The sequence below is a fragment of the Vidua macroura genome, chromosome Z (genome assembly GCF_024509145.1).
Source record: "Vidua macroura isolate BioBank_ID:100142 chromosome Z, ASM2450914v1, whole genome shotgun sequence".
NCBI lineage: Eukaryota > Metazoa > Chordata > Aves > Passeriformes > Viduidae > Vidua > Vidua macroura.
Genome location: NC_071611.1, coordinates 18556418 through 18580712, shown reverse-complemented (window position 1 = coordinate 18580712; position 24295 = coordinate 18556418). Strand labels below are relative to the sequence as shown.

The 24295-nt window shown below is 39.3% G+C and overlaps 1 protein-coding gene across 7 annotated transcripts in view; it reads left to right on the top strand.

Moving 5' to 3' along the window:
- The first annotated feature begins 20512 nt into the window (after positions 1–20512).
- Positions 20513–24295, top strand: part of SNAPC3 (small nuclear RNA activating complex polypeptide 3) — a 32982-nt gene continuing 29199 nt past the window's right edge. For all 7 annotated transcript variants that reach the window (XR_008441466.1, XR_008441468.1, XR_008441467.1 and 4 more), the window contains exon 1: positions 20513–20755. Coding sequence is in view for 2 of the 7 variants with exons in the window: in XM_054004242.1 (XP_053860217.1) it covers positions 20532–20755 (224 nt within the window). In the remaining 5 variants the exon portion in view is untranslated. The remainder of the gene's footprint in view (positions 20756–24295) is intronic.

Genomic DNA, 24295 nt, shown 5'->3' with positions numbered 1-24295 from the left:
CTGACAACTGAAGTGTCCCTACTAATCTTAGATAGACTGCTCTGCTGTATATGCTATTTTTACCCAGCTCAGCAAAGTAAAAAGGGGAACCTTGCATAAATATGCTCATCTTTCCTGCAAAATTCAGGGTACCACAGACACACTGTTCTCCCATTCTCATATTGCACTTGAATGAGTTTCTTTACTGGCAACTTGTTGGAAGATACTCCAGTGATATTAATATTTTCCAGGATTGAACTGAAGCACATGAAATATACCAGTCATGCAAAAGCAGAAGACAGGCTTATACATGCTTTGTATTTGACTCACAGTACAGTCATGTCTGCCTACATCAGCTCCACCTGAAACCTTTTTTATGCTGTTCACAAGAATTATTCTGCAAGTTATCATTCTCTTTTGAAGACATGATTCCATTTCTGTTTTTTCACCTCAAAGGCAATCCCTTTGAGGTATCCTTTAGCTTAAAGCAGCATACTACCTCAATTTCATACCCAGTTTTTAACCATTATTATTATTTAGCAGAATACTGTGGGATATGTATTATATGTGTAGGGTAACAATTAATACGTAAGGTCTGGATGAGAACTAGTTTTGCCATTCAGTAGAAGCCACCCATCTAAGCAGTTATGCACTAGCAACAGAGAATAAAAACGTAGCATGAACATGATCACTTAAGTTCTTGTAGAAACTGTTAATGTACTATAGCACCAACACTTCTAAAGTTAGGTTGGGGAAATCCCATTAATAAGCAGAGTTTTAAGTCATGCGTGGTTACTCTGTGTGTGGGAGACATAGCTGCATGAGTTAAGGTACTCAGCAAGCTCAAGATCAAGGACTAGTTCATCACCATTTTGTCAAAATTAGCTCTTGATAGGTTTCATTTATATTATTGTATTCTCTCTTCACCACCAAGTCCTTTACTTCACTTATACTCTTGGGTACATTGAGGGTAATATCAATGGTCTTTCTCCAGTCAGAACAAAGATGTGTACTAAAATAATTGTGGAGGAGATGACTGCATCAAATCATGTCTGATCGAGGTAGCTAAGGCATGAAAATTATTACTGAAGTCTGAATACAAGCCCTGGGAATGGCAGAGCCATTAGTGAGTTTTGCTTGCTCTTTTAGAAGCTTCCACAGTGCTTGCTTTTACTAAAGTCATTTAATAATGTAATAGTAGTCAAACAGTCAAAAAGGACATCTCAAAACCACACCCCAATTTGCTTTAATCTAGTTTAAAAATTCCTCCCCTTCTCACTTGAAATGTAAGCATTAAAGAAAATCTTTGCAAATTCCTCTCACGGTTTTCCATTTGTAAAAACAAAACCAAACCTATCACTTCTGAAGGAATATGAACAAGAATAATAGGTCTTAATCCTCTGAGAAGCCTGCAGCAGTTCTCAGCCAGCTCTAGTTTCTATTCATTTGACTGTAGGTGTCTTGCAGAAAGAATTAGGAAGATTATGAGTTGATTACTAATCCTTCAAAGAATATTCAGGGAACATTCCAGTGGATGTGTTGAAAGATTTTGCTGTGATCTGACAGAAGAGGCAAGACCTTGAGAGTCTGATCTTCTCTGTCAGGTATAGCTGGATAGAATTCCCGCACAGGAAAAGCCTACGTGTTTCCCATTTTCACAGCCATAACTTGCATGCTTCTGTGTGTTAACAGTGTTCGGACATTTGATAACTCTTCTAGTGTAGCCTTTCACAGTATAGCTATTCACTGTGAATTTATCTCATTATAAGAATTCATGGGACAATTTGGAAAAAGAATATCTTTCTTTTTTTATTGTTTTGAGCTTAAGCAATTAAATTCAGATCTTACAAGGATGAAGAGTCCTATTCTGCCCCTTATGATTAGGTAATATAGAAGAATAAAATCCACCTCAGTATAAACACTTGGTACTGATACAATTTTACTGAGGACTAGAAAATAATCCTTGAGAATAGGCTCTCTGTAAAAGAAGCCTAGGAAATTGCCCTAGCAGTTCTTGAAACAGCTACAGTTGGGTTACTCTGTCTTAGACTCAAACAAACAGCAAAGCTGTAAATAACACTCATTAAACAATTAGCAGGTTCCCCGATCAAGCTAGGGCAAGTAAGCAGGGCAGAAACCAACTCCCGCCTAGTTCCATAAGTACTGTTTCATAAACTACGTATTAGAACAGTGAGTGCTCTGAGCAGTACAAACTGTATGTGACTCTACCCACAAAAACACCTTGCGAAATATTTTTTGTGAGAGTCAGAATCACTATATTTGAGGAACACTTTTCAAGAGCAAAAGACTGAAATTTCTTACTGCTGCACTGAGTTAGAAGCTGGCAAAAAAATTAATAAATAAGAAAAGCAAACCACAGACATACATATTTGAAGCAACTTGTCAGAGATACTATTTTGTAAAAAAATAACCAAAACTACAAGATGTAGCAGCCAAGAGCAAAAAAATGCTGACAGTGTATTTCCCTTTGGATTATAACTGCCATGCCATAACCTCTAGGCAATTAGGGGTTTTTTAACCAGCACTTACTTTGCCAGTTGAGGTGAGGCAACACCTCTTCTTGATGGGAACCAGTATGAAAATATTATTTCTTTCCACAAGCTGAGCTAGTCTGTGACATTAACAGTGTTTCGGCCATTACTATAGCAACAGCAGTAATCCCTTTAGAATTAAAACACATGAGAGTGCATTGATGCATACATGTAGTTGTATGAGAAGGCTAAGGTAGATTCTAAGATAAATTCAATTCTTGGCGCATACATACACACACACACATACATACATACACAACCCAATCCTGCAACAAGTTTTACCCTAGGCTCTAGGAGGAATATTAACTCGCAGTCCCAGCACCCATTTTCCCACATCCAACTGGAAGGAGGGTGTAGCAAGACACAAAGCAGCCCACCTAGCTAAGTAAATGCCACAATTAAAGGCACTAGATTAAGGCAAGTCAGTATGCTCAAAACACGTGGTCTGGCCTTGGGCCCCAAACAAAACCCCAAAAAGGCTGAACTAAGGACTTGAATCAACACACCAACACACAATTTTAATGAAAGACATGGAAGAATATTGGCTTTCCAAAACACCTGGCATGCATGGAGGCAGTACTACAGCCTAGAGTACTCATGTTCTGCAGATTACATATATGAACATCAAGTAAAGCTTAAAGTACTGAGTTGCTACACTTAGGAGTGAAAGTGTTCTACCCGCAGTAAGCTGCTTCATCAAAATCCTATTTGTTTGACCTCTCAAGAATTTTATTTGGAAGTGAAGGACCTTGGTGTTATTTCTTTCACAAATATATATATGCAGAGATTTTATTTGAGTACTTAGATTTTCATACTCTGCTAGGCATTCTTTTAGAGAACCAGAGTGGTTTCAAACTCCCAGATTTTGTTTCCATGTTTAAAAGTGGTGGCTATCTTGAAGTAAAGCCTATTCTTTTTGTCAAACAGACATATTTGCCTTCACTCACCATATTAGCATGAAGCAAATATTGCAGAGGTAGAAAGAGATTGGGAGAGAATGATCAGGCATTTCAGCACAAACAGGATCTTTAACAAGACACATGAGGAAGTCTCCTCTGTTCAGGGAAGCCCTGCCTCTTTCACAAAGCCAGAGTAAGGACAAAAATGAACTTTGGACATGGTACAGAGGTTTACCTTGGTTACCATATTACTTGTTTCTGTATACCTAAGCCAGGTTGTATAAGTGATCCTCAGTGAAAGCATAATGCAATTAACTCACACAGATTTCAGGCAGCCTCTAGTTCTTTTTACAATGTATCTACACAGGCATTGTTTGCATAATAGTTCCTATCAACATTTCTACAAGTGCTATCTCTAACTGACGGACTATATTTGTGTTATTTTCTGTATGCCCTTATAAGCTTCCTAAGGGAGAACCATGAAAGATGCCACTGAGAAAGATTACTTAAACTTTATAGCCCTAGAAACAAAAAATATATCCCAACATTTACATACATTTCTCCTGCTCCATGTGGAGTCAAGCTGTTCTTAGGCTGACACCATTTAAATTGGATTTATCCACAGCCAATGCACAGCTTTTCACAACAGTATAAGTCACAGAGTATCTGATCCACCCTCTGCTGAATGTACAACCAAGCTCAAGGTTAGAGAAGGTTGCACTAGACACAACTAATATACATGTAATACACCATGTAAATACAAACCTCCAAGTAAAACCTCAGAGTACTAGGTCAGACTCAAAAGGATAACATATGAGGAAATGGATAAGCCATGCAGAATACCAATAAACAAAAAACAAACCAACAAACAAAAACCCAAAACAAAACACCAAAGCATTATTATATTTTAGAAGGCTTAAAAGTCTCTCTGTTTTCTGTGATTTTAGGTAACTAAGCCAGAGACCTACCTGGCATTTCACTACATTTCAAAGCGCAGGTAGGCATTCCCATCACCTACATGCCTCCTAACTTTACTGGTCAACATTCTCTTCTCAACATTCTTATCCTGTTCCACCCCACTCCCACTCTCTGACATTCCATTCTATTTCATTCTATTCTATTACAGCACATTCCCTTTCCCCCACCCAAAAGAAAAATGAGAAGTTTTTTGCTTTTCTAAGTTTTTGTATGTTTTCTTTTCTGTTTTTCTCCTCTTCTGCTCATTTATCAACCAAAAGCATTTTTAGGCAGGGGATTAAGAGGCCTCCCCTATAACTCCTTACATGAGGCCAGATGATTAACCCTTTCCTCTCCTACACCTGATGAAAGTTATTTATCTTGGTATGTGATGTCTCATCTCTTTGCAGTCCTCTCCTCTCCTCTCCTCTCCTCTCCTCTCCTCTCCTCTCCTCTCCTCTCCTCTCCTCTCCTCTCCTCTCCTCTCCTCTCCTCTCCTCTCCTCTCCTCTCCTCTCCTCTCCTCTCCTCTCCTCTCCTCTCCTCTCCTCTCCTCTCCTCTCCTCTCCTCTCCTCTCCTCTCCTCTCCTCTCCTCTCCTCTCCTCTCCTCTCCTCTCCTCTCCTCTCCTCTCCTCTCCTCTCCTCTCCTCTCCTCTCCTCTCCTCTCCTCTTTCAGCAAGATATTCTCTGTACTTCTCCCACTCTTGTCTCTAGCCTCTTCCTGTTCATGATCACATTTCATCTCATTGGAAGTATTTTGATGTTCTTTTTCCCAATCTCTTGTCAAAGTTCATTTTCACACAATTATAGATTAACAGAGGTCAGAAATGACCTCTGTGACTGTTCTCATCCAGCTGTCCTTTTTTTAATATATAAAAAGCCACATTACATTATGGTACTTGTTTAGAAAATAAAATAAATCAATGTGCCATTACTACCCCAACACTAACATGATGCTTGATGTTTTATGCCATGTTGTAAATGATAGAACACCTTTTCCTGCAGAATGTCTTGTTAAATAAACCCTTAAGGATGTGCCTGCATTGCTGCACCAAGTTTAAATTTTAATTGGCTCCTTTTTTCCCTTTGTAACCTTTGGTCCTATTAACAATCTAAACTGTGTTTAGTCATTTGATACTTTTATTAGCTTCAAGAAATGGAGCAGATTTCCTGTAAATCCTACAATAAATGGAGACAGTGACAGCTTTGAAATTATATTACTTATGTAGCTGAGTCCTTTCCATGTGTTTTTTCATGACATCCTGTACTATTTGAAAAGCAATGGAAAAAGCTGTAAGTGCACCTTATAGAAATGTTCTTTGCCTTAATAACAAAAGTTTTCAAAGATATGCTTGCCAGAAAATATGTCACATCTTTTGTCTATTCATTTTGTTGTTCTTTCATTGCTCTGAAGACAACATGTTCAGGATTGAACCAGCTGAACAGATGGTTGCTACATGTCCAAGTCATCAGGGAATGGAAATGCCTGAAAGCAACCCCTTCCTTCCCCCCACCAAAATAAAACCACTGAGACAAAATCCAAAACGCCATATATACAAATCAATGTTCTTCTTCCTACAAAGGAAAAGGATCCTCACTAAGAGAGCATGTTGTTTAATTATATTCAAAGGCCTTCCCTTCACACTGTTGGAAAATACATTTATTTATTTATTTATTTACATACTTGTATTTTAACTCTTATTAATTGACGGATTATCCATGTTATAGATGCTTTTTCTAAAAAACACAGACCTACAAAACATACATGATTCCTTCCTCTTGTCATATAGGCTGCCATGTTCAGAACCTCCTACTGTAATGCTAGGTCTGGTTCATCTTCAGTGAAGAGATTTTGCTGCTGTTTGGCAAGGACCTGTCTCTGTATTTTGCAGCCAAATGCATACATTTAGCTGAGAAAAGCCTAAGGTGTCTCATCTGAGAACATAAACCTTGTTCTGTACATAACAGCATCTGGCTAGTATATTAGTAAGAGCTCTTGAAGGTTAAATATAAGTGTTCTGGCTTCAAAATTCTACATTAGCCAATGGCAACAGAGACACATATTAAGAATAATGTGAATTGGTGTATTCTCTTACTAATATTTATTAGCGTGAACAGTATCCATTAGTAACTTAAATACAAGTACTGTAGGTTTCAAGTACTTTGTTTCTTAAGTTTACTTTGAATTTTAACTGCATCCATGATTTAATTAGCTCATTCAATCCACCTGTTATTTTAAAGTCCTAAAAATGCAAGACTTGTGTAACAAAATTCTTTAAAATATTTTATTTATTTTATTTGTTAGAATTTATTAATAGATTTAGAGTATGGATAGAGTTATAGATGAATCCAAGCCTGCCTTGTCTACATTTTATGTTGGTTGTATCTCATCTGGCTCTAATCAAGAGCCCATTAGGCATGTTAGGATGATGCTGTGCCCAAACTTAATATGCATCCATGCCACTCTGGTGTGCAGCAGTTTTTCACTGTTCCTCAATTAGGGTTGAAAGTATGCATTCTGTATCAAAATGTTAACATAGTACTTTGTGGGAGCTCACTTGTCCACTGATTTAGCAGACTATCTGAAAGAACTGAGAAATTAAAATAAATACTTCACAAAGGGATCTGAGGATAAGTGGATTTGTAGAGGACTATTCAGAAAAAGCAAGCATCTGGTGAACTTACAGTCTTTTTATAGTTAATTTTGGGCTTCTGAGACAAATTAGCTAATACATCTTGTAGAAAGCCCTCCTGTACCCATGCTCTTTATGAAAATACTTGGTTTAGCCATATGCTGACTAGAGGCTACATGTAGACCCTGATAGGGAAATCAGTGTATTATGGGTATGCATTTACTTTGATTTGAAAAGCCATGAAACCATTAGAAATTCTCTTGGATGGATGGAATTCATATGGACACTTCTGTCTGCAATGAAGATAAATTCTCTCAAGTAATTCTGGCTTGATTAATGTCCTCAGCTTATGTGGCACAAGCCCAGGAGTTGTCAAAACATCAAACAGAGGGTAGATATTTCCCAAATCAGCATTTTGTTTACTGGACAAATATAACCTAAAGAAAATTTTCTGTTCATGCCTCAGCAAAATACCAAACATTGAAGAGAATGCAGTCAGGGATTAATATACAAGATCTAAAGAGAATGTTTTCTCAATGTTCCAAGTTTGGTTTACAGACAGATAACAGGAGAAGATTTCATCCAAGCAATAAACTGGTTGGGCATAGAGGTATTCTGACAAAAAAAAATTATATTCTTGTAGCAAGATATGAGATCCTTTGGGAGACAAGGTGATTTCTATTCCTATCAATTACGCCGAGAACAGTTTTTTGGTAAGAAAATTAAGGCTCATACTGATAAAAATACAGCTCAGAATTTTCATAGTGTTTACTGTTTCCATTCAAAACCACAAAACTACTTTTATGGAACAAGAAGATTTTCTACTAGGATAGAATAGATTTGGTTTTCTGTGTTGCAGCAGAATGAAAGGCATGAATAAACCAGATAATATTTTGCCTGTTTCTAGTTTATATACTGATAAGCTAAATATATCTATTTCTATATTGATAAGCCAAAAAAGCTTTCAAAATTAATTTTTAACTGAAGAACATAATAATTCTTTAGAAAAAGCATTTTCTCTTTTTATTTCACTTAGAAGGCAAAGTTTAGAGTACTTCAAAGCTTTTCATGAACTGATCCAATCTCATTTCCCATTTCTCTTTTAAAAGCCCTGATTTTACATTTGGATTTTTACAGTTCAGTATTTCTTCAGGGTGCTCACTCTGAGAAATAATTCAGCATCACATGACTGAGCCAGGGCAGGCCTTTTCAATTCCAGTACATGAAGTGCCAACTTATCCTCAGAATATGGGTGCACTAACAAAATAATGTGAGATATGAATGCAAAGTGAGTTAGTTACTATAGGACTACCCATCCAGACACTTACACTTGTTGAAACTGCTGGCAATTGTTTCATCAACTGGTGAAGACCAGTAGTATAAGCAACTTCTCATTCGCCATTGCATAAGTTATTGTTACCTAAAATATTGTAAATTATTACAGATTTTTTAATTGTAATTTGCTTATATTTGTTTGATGTATCCTTTTCTCTATCCTGTTTGTTCGTCTGTCACAGAATCATACAGAATCACACAATCAATTAGATTGGAAAAGACCTCTGATATCACTGGGTCCGATCTAACACTGAATTCCTACTCTCATGTCAGCTAAACCATGGCCCCAAGTGCCACATCCAGTTTTTCCTTAAAGACCTCCAGGGACAGTGACTCTCCATCTCCCTGGGCAGCCCGTTCCAATCTCTAATCACCCTTCCTATGATGAATTTCTTCCTAATGTCCAACTTAAAAGCTCTCCTGGCACAACTTAAGCCTGTGTCCTCTTGTCCTAGTGCTGGTTGCCTGTGAGAAGAGACCGACCCCCACCTGGCTACAGCCTCCTTTCAGGCAGTCATAGGGAGTAATAAGGTCACCCCTGAGCCTCCTCCTCTCCAGGCTAAACAAGCAGCTCCCTCAGCTGCTCCTCAGAGGACTTGTGTTCTAGACCCTTCACCAGCCTTGTTGACCTTCTCTGGACATGCTCCAGCACCTCAATGTCCTTCCTGAATTGAGAGGCCCAGAATTGAACATGAGATTGGAGGTGTGGCCTCAGTAGTGCCAAATTCAGGGGACAATCACTGCCCTGGTCCTGCTGGCCATTGGTTGTACTGTTGCTGCTACAGGCCAGGATGCCGTTGGTTTTCTTGGCCACCTGGGCTCAGCTGGCTCTTGTTCAGCCACTGTCACCAGCACCCTCAGGTCCTTTTCTGCTGGGCCACTTTTCAGTCACTCCGGCCCCAGCCTGTGGTGCTGCCTGGGGTTGTTGTGGCCAAAGAGCAGAACTCAGCACTTGGTTTTGTTGAATGTCATGGCGCTGGTCTTGGCCCATTTCTCCAGCCATTCCATCTCCCTCTGCAGAGCCTTCCCGCCCTACAGCAGATCAATACTCCAACCCAGCTTGGTGTCACTTGCAAATTTGGTAATGGTAGACTCAATCCCCTCACGCAGATCACCAGTTAACATATTAAACAAGACTGGGCCCAACACAGATCTCTGGGGGGCACCCAGTGAGCAGCCACCAGCTGGATGCAGCACCATTCACCACTCTCTGGGCCTGGCCATCAGCCAGTTCTCCACCCAGTGAAGGGTGCATCTGTCCAAGCTGTGGACTGCTAGCTTTTACAGGAGAGCACTGTGAGAAACAATGTCAAAGATTTTGCTGAAGTACAGGTAGACAGAGCCTTCCCCTCATCCACCAGGCAGGTCAGCTGGTCATAGAAGGAGATCAGATTGGTAAGGCTGGACCTGCCTTTCCTAAGCCCATTCTGGCTCTGTCTGATCCCTTGGTTGTCCTGTATGTTCCATGTGATCACTCTCAAGATGATCTGCTCCATAACCTTGCCAGGCATTGAGATCAGGCATGTCTGTCTATCTATCTATCTATCTATCTATCTATCTATCTATCTATCTATCTATCACATGCCCTTGTATCTGCCCCAGATTTATGGCATATTTGCTTTATTTAACCATGTATTTAAGGTAATTCCTAAGTAGTCCTCATATTTCATTAGATTCATAATGATTTATTCTCAATACACTTGATGGACAAAAAATAGTTAAGGCTTAAGCAGGGCAGTTACATTATGCTTATCAGTTCAAGGAAGCCAAAAATGAAGCATGTGGTAAGCAGGCAACAGACTCTGCAGTGCCATCCAAAACCTTGACCTTTCAAATCAGATCAGTCAATGCCTGGAGGTCACAAAAGACTTAATAAAATAAAGGGAAAAGTTGGCTGACAGCAATTTGTGAGCTGCTCCCCATGCCACCATGCATAATATGCATTTACAAAGACTTGTCATGGAGATGTTTTGCGTTCAGATTCCCTCTCACCAAATGTCTTGTCCTCTTCCATGGCAGTAGCAATTCACCTTCTCGCACTGGGAGTGGTTGTGCAGTGAATAGGAATGCAGGACAATCCCAAGACTGCTTCAGGAGCTGCCCATGTCCATTAATTCTATGACTTAAGAATATGCTGGAATTTCTTCATCTTTTCAACAACCAAGGAATTTCCTTCCCTGTTGAGTCAATTTTATTTTGTTAGATATGGGCAATGTGTCTTTTATGAACAGGGATAAGCCCAGGAGTATTTCCCTGTCCAGAAGGTCATAAAATATTAAGAATAACTGCTTTACATGTTCACAAATGTGTTCCTGTATGATATCTGAAATGTGAGTGTGCTCTTAACACCCTACAAAAAATACTGAGTCCTAACTTGATCTGAATTCCATTCTTTGCCAATGACATCTGTGGGGTTAAATCTTGGATTTTAGGCCTTTTGCATAATTGTATTCACAAATATATATGTAGGCTAGCAGAAACACATCAGAGTTAAAAAGTAAATTTTGTGGCTGCTTTTGGCACCAGGACTGATTTGAAGGACAGTTTGCTGACAGTCTGAAGTCAATTGACATGGAGAAATAGACCTCAAATGGACTTCCAACACCCCCAACACCCCTCACACACTTGGGAAACTCATGAGTTTTTTTCATTGGCTTTTTGACTGGGTCTTGAATATCCACTGGCTGTCTGAATATGCAACCAGTGCTACAGGACCAATTAGGGTTTTAGGCAGCTAATAAATGCTCCCCTAGTACCAACAACAACCAACTAGCAATTCTTTCATTTACTAATATTGTAAAGGCATCTTTGAAGTACTAGCACAGAAAACTGTTAGATTGCCTAGACCTCAAAAAAAAAGGTGTTTTTGCAGACACTTATGTCTCCTATATGGAAACACACTGAAGAGGAGAGTATATACGGAGAGTGGAAGAGAAAAAAAGAAAAACTTTGGGGTTTCATACTGTTTACAGACTAATGCATGTGGGCGATGTCTTACTGTAAACACAGATGGCTGTGAACCATACTAGGTCATGCTGAGAAGCCAAGCATATATTTGCAGGCTTTTTATTCCCCACTGAAGCAATGGTTACTCAGCAGAAGGGCATATATTTGTAGTCCTTAAAATAAAATCTTCTTGATGAGACAGTTTTGAATTAAAATAAATTATAGATCCAGCAAGATGAAACTTAAGAATCATGTTTTCTTTACTGACTGCAAACAAGGCCTGCAGATTTAGGTTTTGAAATTTTCTTATAAAGATGGAATAGTAAATGTAATGTCATGTCTCAAGTATTTGCAAGATTTTATGCCTGCTTGAGCCAGTATGCAAGGAAATTCATAATGGAAAACAAGGTAGAAGCACTGGGATGTAGCCACATAAAAAGGCAGATGGATAGAATGGACAAGACAGAAGATAGAGAACTAGTATGAATCTTGGGTAACTAGTTCTACTGTCTGTTTAGGTACATACTGACTGGATGACCTTGTGCTGGCTGCCCAGGCTTTCCTGCCACAGCACTATAACATGGGATAACAAGACTAACTTGCATAAGCAGGGTGTCATTAGGTTGGATACTGTCACAGGTATTTGCATAACCACATAAGACCATATAATTACCTAGAATATATATACACGCTACCTGCCTATAATAGGTCTGTGTACAGATAGCACAACCTCCAAAGGTCAACGGGCTTATCTCCAGATTAGTCTTGGCCTATAACTACATATTCCTCTCACTGGGAGCTGTGGGAGGTGAGGAGACCACAGAGACTCTTGTTCTACTGACAGTTTTTCCCTGGGTCAGTCAAACCACAGCTGCAGCCTTACTAGCTAACAATAATCAAATGTCTCCCAGGGAGCAGCAGTAGTACTTAAACCTGTGTTTAAGTTAACTTAAAATGTGTGGTTTAATTTCATGTTTCTGATATGGAGACACCATAAACACATAGGACAGCTGAGACTGCAATTCATTTACTTGTACTAGCTACAAAAATAAGATGCCATCATGTGAGGTTCTGCAGCACAAAATTGTTTTTTGCCATAATGGAAAACAAAGGAGAGTGCAAAGAAGCAGTTGACTAAACAGTGGTGGTTTATTTGTTCCTTTTCCTTGCATGGCTGGGTTGGTCCATGGCTCAGAGGAGGATATGGAGAGCACCATCAGTTAAGAAGTCCTGTATGACCAAGAGCCAGGCTTAGACAGCTGATGTTCAGAGGGCACGTTGCCGCAGGGAATGTGGACAGCAGACCTCCTGGGAACAACAGAAGTGGCAGTACAAATGCAGCCAGGGAGAAGAGTGTTTTGAGGACCTAATGAGAGCCATTCTTTGAGGGCACAAACCATATGCAACCATGCTCCTGTTCATATTGCTTATCTCAGTGTCTACTTATATGCAGTAACTCTCAAATAATTCAATCAGTTGAAATTGTCCATTTAACAGAATGCATATTTATTAGCACAACAATAAGAGATATTTACTAAATCGTATTAGTTGTAGAAAATCTTATTAATTGAAGCATCACATAAGTCTCCAAATTACCATTGGTAAGAAAGTGAAGAAGCAACTTTTCAACATACTATTTAATGTTCAAAATTTTCTGTAACATCTACAAAGCTTACCTGCATGATCAGTGAAAAGAGGGGCACAGAGAATGCTCTCCTTGAATTCTTTGCTTAATTAGGCCTCCCTTGAGGCCTAACAGTGATTAGAAACTGCATTCCTCCTTCTTATACATTCCCTTTCTCTCCCTTTCATTGACAATAGTGCTGCTCTGATCACGCAGTAAGATGAGCTCTATGTTCCAGATGAAAAGAATGCAACAACAACAGCAACAAAACCTGCAGGAATTAAAAACAGCTTTCAAATGTTTCACATGGACTGCCATTTCAGGTTCCAGCTGTGCCATCTGGTCTCACAAAAGATCTGATTTCTTCCAAAAATGTCATGCAGCATAGCTTCCAGGGTAAAAATGAATTATAACAACTTCCCTTTTTCCTTTGACCTAGTCTAAATCTCTTCTACTATTTTTTATCTGACATTCTTTATTTTAACAGGCTTTAGGGCAACACTTCCTCCTCTGCCACCTTGAGTTCAATTTTTTTTCAGCTTGAAATACTATGTGTCTTTGAAGTAAACATAAAACAAGCGTATTAAACTTAGGCGGTCCAGATTTCAGCTACTGAACACTACTTTTTTCCTAACAAATAGTCATTGTTAGAAGTTAAAATAAAAAATTTAACCTTCATATCCATGTGAAAAACTGCCATGCTGTCCCTATTTTAGAATGTCTAAATCTAGAACACATTTGCAATTGGTGAGTAATCACTAATAATTATCATCACTGGCATTCGATAGATTTGTTTAGAGGAATAGCTTCCAGTTTCTGATTGCAATGTACCTCCCTGAATTATGCCTGCATAATGAAAAATGCATGTGATTATTGCCAGTCATGTCACTAACCGCTGGGCTTTATTTAGTAGATTGAAAATTATTTTGCTGGCAAAGGAGTGGGAAGCCTGTGTTTAAGGAGGTTACCATGTATTTGGTTCAGAAGACATCAAGGTTTGCTTTTACACTACTGTAGAGGGGCAAATTAATTTGTTTGGCAGCATGAACAGTCTATCTGCCTGACACAGCTGATATTTTTAATAATGAAGTGGGATGTAGCTTTCATGTCATACCATAAGGAGAAACGAGAATCTCTCTAGTAACTTGAACCACAGCAAGATATGAAAAGGATGATTGGCATGATGGATTTAACGCAGAATTCTAGAGAAAGCTACAGATGAAACAAAACACATTACAAGCAGGACAAAATCACAGAATGCTTCTAAACTCACTTTTATGCTTGTGGTTTAACCCCAGCTGGCAACTGAACACCACAAAGCCACTTGCTCATTCCCCCATCAGCAGGATTGGGAGGAGAATCAGAATGGTAAAGGCTAGAAAACCCATGGGTTGAGATAAAAACAACTTAATAGGTAAAGCAAAAGCTGCACATGCAAAGAAAGCAAAACAAGAAATTAATTCGCCATTTTTCATGTTCAGTCATCCTCAGGAAAGCAGGGCTCCGTTGTGCATATTGGTTACCTGGGATGACAAATACCACCACTCCAAATGTCCTCCCACTTCCGGTTTCTTCCCCTGTTTATATACTGAGAATGATACCAGTTGGGGTCAGCTGTCCTGGCTGTGTCTCCTCCCAGCTTCCCAGGCATTCCCGGTCTTCTCACCAGCAGAGGAGTATGAAAAGGGGAATAGGCCTTGGCTGTCAGTATTAACAAAAACATCTATTCAGAACCATTTCTTTCCTTTTCTACAATTAATTTTTTTAATTATGCCAAAGTGTACAGATTCATATCTGGTAACTATAGCATAAAATAACCATAGAAATTACCCAGCTGGTGCATTGAAATACCTTTCTGAAGTTAAAGACAGAAGGATATTATCTATTAAATTTCTAGGCTACTAAAATTTCAAGGCAGGTTAGTTGAAGTTGGCTCATTTATTTAGGATTCACAACTAAACTATAAGAGTTCAAAACAGGGTATTTTTTTAGATGGATAAAGTCTTCTGTATTTCCAAGACAATGAAATTCACACTGATATCAAATGCATCTTGATTTTCTTTGAAATATTTTTTTCCCAGCGAAGTGTTGTGTACTTCTGTAATCAGCCCTCCAAAGCTATAAAACAGAAATTAAACACTCCAGCCATGAATTATAGATTTGTGTGAGAAGGTTCCCTCCACAGTCTTCAAAGGAAAGTTCAGGACTGGAGGGGACACATTGTGCAAATGAAAGACTTGCAAATGAAAGATCTTCAGCCAAAGGGAGAAGATTGATCAGGTAAGACACCTTGCAGAAGCTCAGCTATAGTCCTTCAACTATACTTCAACTTGAAGGGAAAAAGTGCCTGGAAGAAATCTATAGCTCCTTAGGTCTTGTACAAGTACACTGGTAGTTGACACTGGAAAAAGGCTAAGAAATTTTGTTGTCGTGCACCCTATCCCTGCAAATCTGCACCTTTTATGTACTATTTTACCTTCTTAGGCAAACTGGTATGTAAAACTGTACTAGTAAACACTTTCTCATATATGTAGAAAATGTTTCATTAGATATGTAACTTAGCTAGTCCCACAAAAGATTCCTATGCCATAAACCTGTAGTTTGGCCTCAGACAGTGAAGTCTTGTTGACTGTCATTGAGATTCAGATCAAATTTTCTGGAAAGAATACCTAAACTTTTGATGATGGAAAAAATTTGGCAGAAATTTCCTGGAACAAAAATATATATGATATATGATATATGACATGATATATGATATATATGATATATGATATATGATATATGTCATATATCATATATCTTATATCATATATGATATATGATATATCATATATCATATATCATATATGACATATGACATATGACATATGACATATGTATATGTATATGTATATGTATATGTATATGTATATGTATATGTATAGTGTGAACCTTGAAAAGAGACCCCACCCAGGGGGATCAAGTACATAATATATCCTACATCTTATAAGTTTTGAATTTAATTTTCCCTATTGGCGCACTTCATTGTTTATTCTAATAGTCTACTCAAATTCAGCCGCCAGAATGATGTGGTTCAGCAACATCTAAAAACTAAACCCCTATTTGATCTGGTTTGGATTATATGCATCCCTATCATCATTCTCTTCAGCTTTTCTTTTTCAACTTTCATCTGTTTTAATGGCAGGCAAGCACAAGCATTAGAAATAGATGAAAACCCTTGAGGGAAATCATTCTGACTACTCAACATTCATAAGAGGAAAGTATCCTGTACTCATTTGATTCTCAATTAAGTTATGTGAGAGCAATATTCAGACATGAAAAAAATCAGAAATTACTAATCACATATGTTTCCTTCCTTTTTTGTTTTCATTAGGTTTGGGGTTTTTTAGTTCTTTCTGTTTACCTTGTGTGAGAGCAAAACAACATAATATATATTCTGGCAAAACAACCTGCTACCCTTGGGAAGTGCTCTCACTTTTGAGAAGAGGTGCAAAAATCATCTGAACCAAATGTGAACTGAACCAAAAGTGAATTAAACATCTGTCTTTGGACAGAAATATATTTTAGTTACACAGCTTTCAAATTGCCTGCAGTTTTTCATATTTAAACAAAGATCCATGTAGATCCATTATGATGCGTTACCATGCATTAATATTTTATTGTATTTATTGTAAAAGTAATGTAAGATATGTTTTGTCCCAACTATAGCTACATTTTAGAAATGCAACATTCTTTTTCAGGTGTAATAGTAAAAGATGCTATTGGCTGACTTTGAGAGTCTTTGATGCAAAGATTGTTGCACCTCTAGCCCACTCTTCATTGTCATGGGAATTTTGGAAACAGTGACAGGACAAATGTTTCTAGGCCTTCCCTTTTGTTCCCACTCCTGGTGGGAACAACTGTCCTGATGAAACCCTGTGTAAGATTATCCTATAAACATTACAGCTTAGCATATGCCAAGTTTAAAAATCCTTGCTCAGAAGGGTTTGGGCAGTGCTTTCAACTGGGTTTGATCAGTTCTTTGTGTGCTGCTGTCCAGAACAAAGGCCAGAAGCAGAGTGCATGGCAAAGGAAAAACTGACAACTGCTGAAAGCTCATCTCCCAAAATTATAGCCCTCTGCATAGTTCTGTAATTGCTGTGCTGACACAGTCAGTGCTTAAAAAATGGTGACAATGTTCCTTGCCTGCCAAGGTACAATGGTAACATAGAGCTCAATCTTAGTGTAATGAGCAAGGATGAAGCTAATTCTAAAACACTGAATAAAAATAACGTTCAACACCAGTTTGCCAAAGGTATTTTTAGACTACTTACAAACACTAAGTTTGTTAGTCATGATACTACACTGGAGCTTAAGTGATGATCATTGTGATCATCACTTGGATTGAAGTGGAAGCCCAGTAAATTCAATGAGATGAGATAGGACTGAGACTGCATAAAATTTGATTTATGATTAAGCCACAAAACTACCCTTTAATAAGCATTCTTATGTCATTATATTAAGGCTTTGCCTGTTAGAGGAAGTACTATTCAATACTGGCATGGAATGTGATTAGCTTCACAAAAGTTTATGTGCTTCTGAAGTTGTGTGAATCAAGAAAGGAAAGAAGTGTGTTTCTTGTGTTAGGAGACTAGCCTGGAACTCAGGGGTTTAGTCTTTACTTCAGATTCACTGGACCATTTAGGACCGGCTTCTCAAAGTTGTTATATATCCACAGTGTTACTGACTGTAGCTGTAATTGTGAACATGGAAGCTCTGAATATTAGTCTTTCAAGCTCACAGGATACCACAATACTACAAAATACCAACTACACATTGGTTACAATTTTACATGATTCCTCTTGCAAGTACAGTACTTTCATTAATTTGTTTTCCAGTTATCTTTTGTACTATCTTCACTTCTCTAACTCAGTGTACTTTCAATACTCTTTGGATTTCAGCACTTACTACAGAGTTCAGCCAAATACCTGCAGTTTATACTCCTTGAGTTGTTCATGCATCCTTCATTGCTTTATTATTGAATTATTAAAGTCTTTCCAGCAGAGAAAAGTAAATACTTCTTGGAAAACTTGAAATGCTCATGGGCCTTATGCCTAGTATATAAAGGGCAGATTAATTCCAAGCTATAAAAATAAACAGCTCTCTTTGTTCTTAAGGGGATTTGGATTGAGTGGAGTGGCTTTATAAGTATATGATTGCTTAGTATCGAAGTTTGGAAACAAAACAGAAAAAGTATTATCCATTCATGTTTAAAAATTACCAGCTTTGGTATTTTCAACTTAGCCATTCCTTAAGCTTCTTATTAAGTCTTCCTACTTGAGGTCTGTGTACTTTACAAGTTTGGATTTTTTTTTAATGACTACAGAAGAACTTCAGAATCAAACCCACCAAGAGGAGAAGGAAGAGAGGCAGTGAGGGAAATTCATGTATCTAACTGAAAAGCCCAGGGGATTATGCCAAAAAGCATGAATACTTACAGCACAGCAGCCTCTAGCCCCTTCCAAATCTCGCTACCCTCGGTGACACTGCTGTGTTTGGCAGTGACTGCCCTTGTGCTGGGGAATTCTGTGATGTCATTTTCACGTGGTCTTACAAAAAAAACCTGCCCACTGATTTCCACAGTGTTTGGTTTTCTAAGGAAGGTTTTTGAAAGAAGTATCTTATTTCCTTTCTATGGAATATTAAAAATCCTTGATAGATTTCTGGAAGAGTTGCAGGATTAAACCTGCAACTCTTGGCTGAAATTCCTCCCACCTGTTTATGTCAACACTGCATTTAGATCAGTATAGCCCTGTCACTTCCACCCTAGATGTGGCTACATCAGATAAGCGATGGAGTGTTTTCAAATTTCAGGTAATGTTGCAAGTGCACAAAGGGGAAAGGTATGTTCATAAAATAAACAGAGCATAGGCAATTACAACAAACACATAACAAGGCAGGCATGGCCTTGGAAATTGGAATGATATTCCTCATGGGACAACTCATAGATTTCAGGGAGTATTCAACAGGAAGTGAGGGCAACAGCCCTTAATCAAGAGCTTCTTCCAGAGCTGAGGGTTGTCACGAAGCACAAAAGTGATGGATGAAGAAAGCAGAGGGTGTAACTGAAGAAGGAAACAGAGACTGTCTATACTTACAGGAAAAATGGAGCTTAGCAAAATTTTTATAATGAGGAATAATAACTACAATTAAGAGGCAGAAGTTAATGAGAGCTAATAAAAGAATTCAGCATTGAAATGCAGTGCAAATCTAAATATAACTGTGGGAGGTATAAGGGTTTTAGGCCACGTTGTTATTGCTAAGCAAAGCAAAATATGCTCTGGCTGAGCTTTCTTACATTCTTAACTCCCCCTATACCACTTTGCTTTGTGAAACTAGGAGGCAAATATAACCTCCTCTCAGCATTCTGCCCATTCCATATAGCATGCAAAAACCCAGCCTCCTTTCATTAACTTTTTCAGGTTTATATTCACCCTGTCCTTCAATAGCATCTGATAATACACCTCTTTTCCCAGCATTAGTTTTCTAGTTAGAGAAGTGAGAGGAATAGCTGAGATAGCTGGAGTTATTCATAGTTGTTCTCTATGGTGAAAAGAAGGCTTCAGGGAGACTTCACTATGGCCTTTGAGTACCTCAAGGGGAGTTACGAAAAGGAAAAAGAGTTTTTATAAAGGCAGATAGTGACAAGACAAGAGACAATAGTTTAAAATTGAAAGAAGGCAAGTTTAGATTAGATGTTAAGATAAAATCTTTACAGTGAGGGCTAAGCACTGGAGCAGAATGACCAGAAAAATTGTGGACGTCCCATCCCTGGTACTATCCAAGACCAGGCTGGACAGGGCTTTAAGCAATCTGTTCCACTAGAAGGTATCCCTGTTCACAACAATGAGTTTTGTAACTAGATGATCTTAAGGTCCCTTTGAACTCAAACCATACTTTGATTCTCTGATTCCATTAATATTTTGTCTTGAAGCAAGTGCAAAGGTTGTGGTTCAATGGGTATGTGCATCAGGTATATCAGGTTAGGGCAATCCAGATTTACTTGTCTTCCTTAACACGTCATGCTCATGTCAGCTTTGTCACACTACTTCAGTGGGGAATTCCCAGATGGTTGGCACATATATATCCTTTTAAAGTGTTGGTATGTTAGGTAAAAGGTTTATGTATCTCATTAGCCTTCCTCATTGTACCAAGGTATTAAGTTTTCACTTCGGGAGGAGAATAAGCATATTTAAAGGAGCTTACAGCCAGGTGGGGATCGGTCTTTTTCCCCAGATAACAAGTGGCAGAATGAGAGGACAGTCTTAAGCTGTGCCAGTGTTTTGTTTTGTTTGTTTGTGTTTTTGTTTGTTTGGTTTTTGTTTGTTTGTTTGTTTTGTTTGTGTTTTTTTTGTTGTTGTTGTTTTTTGTTGTTTTTTTTTTTTTTTTTTTTTTTTGGGAATTGATCTCTCCCTAGCGAAGGCTGCCTGGCGTTTCCTGCCTGGGAAACACGAGAGGCTCTGCAGTCGCTTTCCCGGTCACGCGGCAGCCTCCGCTCCCGGCCCACGCCCCGCCCGCGGCCCGTGACGCGCCTGGCGGGCCGGACGGAGGGCGGGCTCTGGCGGCCATGGCGGCGGCCGTGGCGGAGGCGGCGGCGCCCGACTACGAGTCGGCGGAGCTGTACACGCGCTCGTTCCGCGTGGGCGCCCTGGGCCTCAGCTGGCGACGGCTGCTGGGACCGCCCGACCTGTCGCTGGCGGCGGCGGCGGAGGAGGAGGAGGTGGACGCGGCCGTGGCGGCGGCGCTGGGCTGCGCGCCGGGCACGGCGGCCGAGCTGCGCGCCGTCTGCAGGTGGGGAAGCCCGGCTGTCTGCAGGCCGGGATTTGCGGCTCCGGTGCGAGGGAGATGCCGGTGGCCTCGCTCGGCGCTGGTGCGGGGAGGTGGCTGGTGCTGTCGCCGGATGCCGCGGCGGTTCCTCGGGAGAGGCGGAAGGTGCTCGGGCAAACCGCTTCAGAGCAGCCTCTTCCGGGCCTATACACTATTTCCCAGAGTGATACACTGTCAGGGGGGTTGGAATGGACCTTAAAGCCATATAGCCCGATGCCATGTCCAGGGACGCATTCCACTAGACCAAATAGTTTAGAACTTCATCCAGCCTGGCCGTGAATACTGCCAGACTTCCAGCATCCACAACTTCTCTGGATAACCTGTTCCAGTGCCTCACCACCCTCACAGTAAAGAATTTCTTCCTAATACCCAATCTAAATTTGCTCCTTTCTCATTCGTACTGAACACTCCTGCTCCTGTGTAGTACAGTTCCTTATGAAGACTTGGTCACCAACATCTCTGCAGGCCAAAAATACTGCAAAGACAAACGGTTTTTCTGGAGGGTAGTGCACCAGTTGTGGGAATTTTGTTACATCCGTGAATTTGAACAAACAGTTTGGCGCTTAAAGTTGCATCGGTAAACATTTAGCAACATGGTACTGGTTAAGTACTTAAAGGTACCTGAATGTTTTAATGGTTTTAGGAGACCGCAGTTGTACAAGAAACATGTACCTTATATGAAGAAATAAGCCAGGCATCTGTTAATACATAACAAAGAATCATAAAATCACAGAATGGGTTGGAAGGGACATAAAGATCATCTTCCGGTCCCCCTGCTGTGGGTAGGAACACCTTTCACTAGAGCAGGTTGATCAAAGCCCCATCCAGCTTGGTCTTGAATGCTGCCAGGGATGGGCAGCCACAGCTTCTCTGGGCAACCTGTTCCAGTGCCTCAACACCCTCACAGCAGAGAACCTCTGCCTAATACTAATCTAAGCCTACACTCTTTTAGTTAGAATCCCTTAAAAACATCATTTAGAGTAGTTCAGGTAGCTGGCTGCATACAGTACCTGTTGAGTGTCTCCTGGTCCTTAGCCTCCACTGGCTTGTTTTTCTCAGGGCTTGTGGTGAAGTCAGAGGTATGTAAATGCTTTGTGGGTGTTGAAGCAGCAGCAAATCTAACACGCCATGGCTGGAAGACTTTCAGGTCATGTGGATAGTGAGAATTGTCCTTCACCTGTAGAAAAGGCCTGATGTCAGGCAGTAATTCCTGTAGAAAGCATCACAGTAATTTATCTGTAGTCTGTCAGTAAAGGAAGACATGTCAGTTTTCTGATCCTATCTGCATAGCTTTGTGCTTCGCCTGTCACAGTTCTGGTGATTAGCATAAATTTTTACCATTACTAGACTTAGTAAAAATAGAGGATGATGTTGTTTTAAAGAAAAAAAAAGTATTCTGGTGTGGCAGAAACTGTGACAATTATTCTGTAAGCTCTTCCAGTGTAGATGGTCTCTGATTGCTCCTGTGCTGTGCCTTATTCTCTGTGGCAACTCTGTTGCCTGAACCATTAGCTGTTTTCATTTGAATTCCAAGAAGTTTTCCCTTTGGTTTCTTTATTTTCCCCCACATTCCTTCTGCTTTTTTCTTCTGTTCTGCTTTCTTCAGTTTACACTTGCTGCATTTCACTTGCTGTCTGCATTTGCTGGTGTTACAGAGCAATGCTCTCTGCTTGAGGTTAAGTGTACTGTGGTCATTTGGGAAAGAGAAAAAAGATTGGTGATCTATGAAGGCGACAGAACTGATCATCTGGCGGCCTTTTGTTGGCTTTGCAGGAGAATGAAGCTAAAACTGCACATCCTGATGTGACCTTTCCCCTGTTCAGACTAGAAATCCCAATCTGTAATCTCCATGTGCTTTTGCTTTTAAATTAAATAGCCCTAGCCTCTTGAGTCTCTCCTTAATTTGTGAACCTCAAGTCACTACCTCTGATCACTTTCACTCACCTGCTCTGAGCTGCTCATACACCTCTCTTGAGGAGAGACGAGAACACTGGGCTACACCAAGATCTGTTCTATGATATCGTGGGATCACATTTATTACTGGTGTAAATATACCTTTATAAGTGCTGAAATGAGCACATAATGGATATAAACAGATTTTTCTGACTCTACATCTAAGGAAACTTCTGACAAATTAAGTAGGTTTTCTTTGGGTAGAAGAGAGGAAGACGTGGATACTCCTACATCTATTTTTAAATTTGTGTTGGATTAAAATAATCTTTCATGGATTCAGCATGAAGTTTTTCAATATCTCTCATTAAATCTTTTTTAGAGTAGTGACATAGTGTACATTTAAGTATTCCTGGCAATGTAGAGTCTTCTGGTGAGAAGAAGTGGTATCATGTTTAAATGCTATTTAATGCCTTGAGCACTCCAGTGCAATGTGGTTATTGTGTTTTTTTTTTTTTTTACTTGGTTGGTTTGATTTTTTTTAATTTGGTTTTTGGTCTTGTTGAGGTTATTTTGGTGGTTTTGTTTGTTTGTTTTTGTTTGTTTTGTTGGGTTTTGTTTATTTGTTGGTTCATGTTGTTGTTTTTTGCTTGTATGGTTTTTTGTGTATTATTATTATTTTATTATTTTCTTTCTGTAATATGTTCCTGCAAACAGTATGCAAGAAAAAATTTGTGTCTTCCCTCACTTGCATTTGACTCAGTAAGAATGCCTTGCATATTGCTCAAGTGTTATGCTGATAATCATTATAGAGATTGCTCATGTTTTCATCAGATCTTAAACAGGTGTGAAATTGTGTTTTTATCTGGAAGATTCCAGCAGTAATTCTCTTAAATAACCAAGGTGTCAAAAGAGTAAAATTCTAGGTTTTGTTCAAATGCCTGACGAGTGAGTCTGTGAGCAAAGAAGTTTACCTTGGTATTTGTAATTGGTGCTTGAGTGACTGAAGTCCTTAAATGTTGGAGATGCTGAGTTATGTTATTCTGTTTTGTCTTCTGGATGATGTGTTGCTTGCATGTATAATAGGGCAGGCTAAGCCTCAAATCACTGTGGGTTTTAGGTAGGTCAAGAGAGGCGAGACTTGCAGGTACCTTATTCAACTTCAGCCCTAATTCACCTTCTTGTTTTATTAGAAGGGGTAGTTGTAAATATCTCTTGGGACGTGTTATAAAGCTGCATTAAGCTAGCATTAACGTCTTAACGTATTAGTATTTCGTGTCTTGTGGTATTAGTGTATCAAAGGTGATGAAAGTACTACCTTTAAAATATGTGCAATATAAAGAGTAATATGAACACTGTAACAGCTTATTATAGTATTATTATAAAGTATCAGGCCAAATAGTAAAATATCTTTGAATTTCTAAAAGAGAAAACTTGTTGTGCTCCTGGAATATTCTGGGAAAAGTAAAGTCACAGACTTTGAAGACTTCAAGTCTGCTTCCAAGTCTACATTTCCAGAGAGTTCTCTTTGGCCTTTTTGTTTCTGATCACCTAAAAATATCTTTGTAGGGGACATAAATTTAATTTGTGCATGCAGGGAATAGTCTCTGTGGG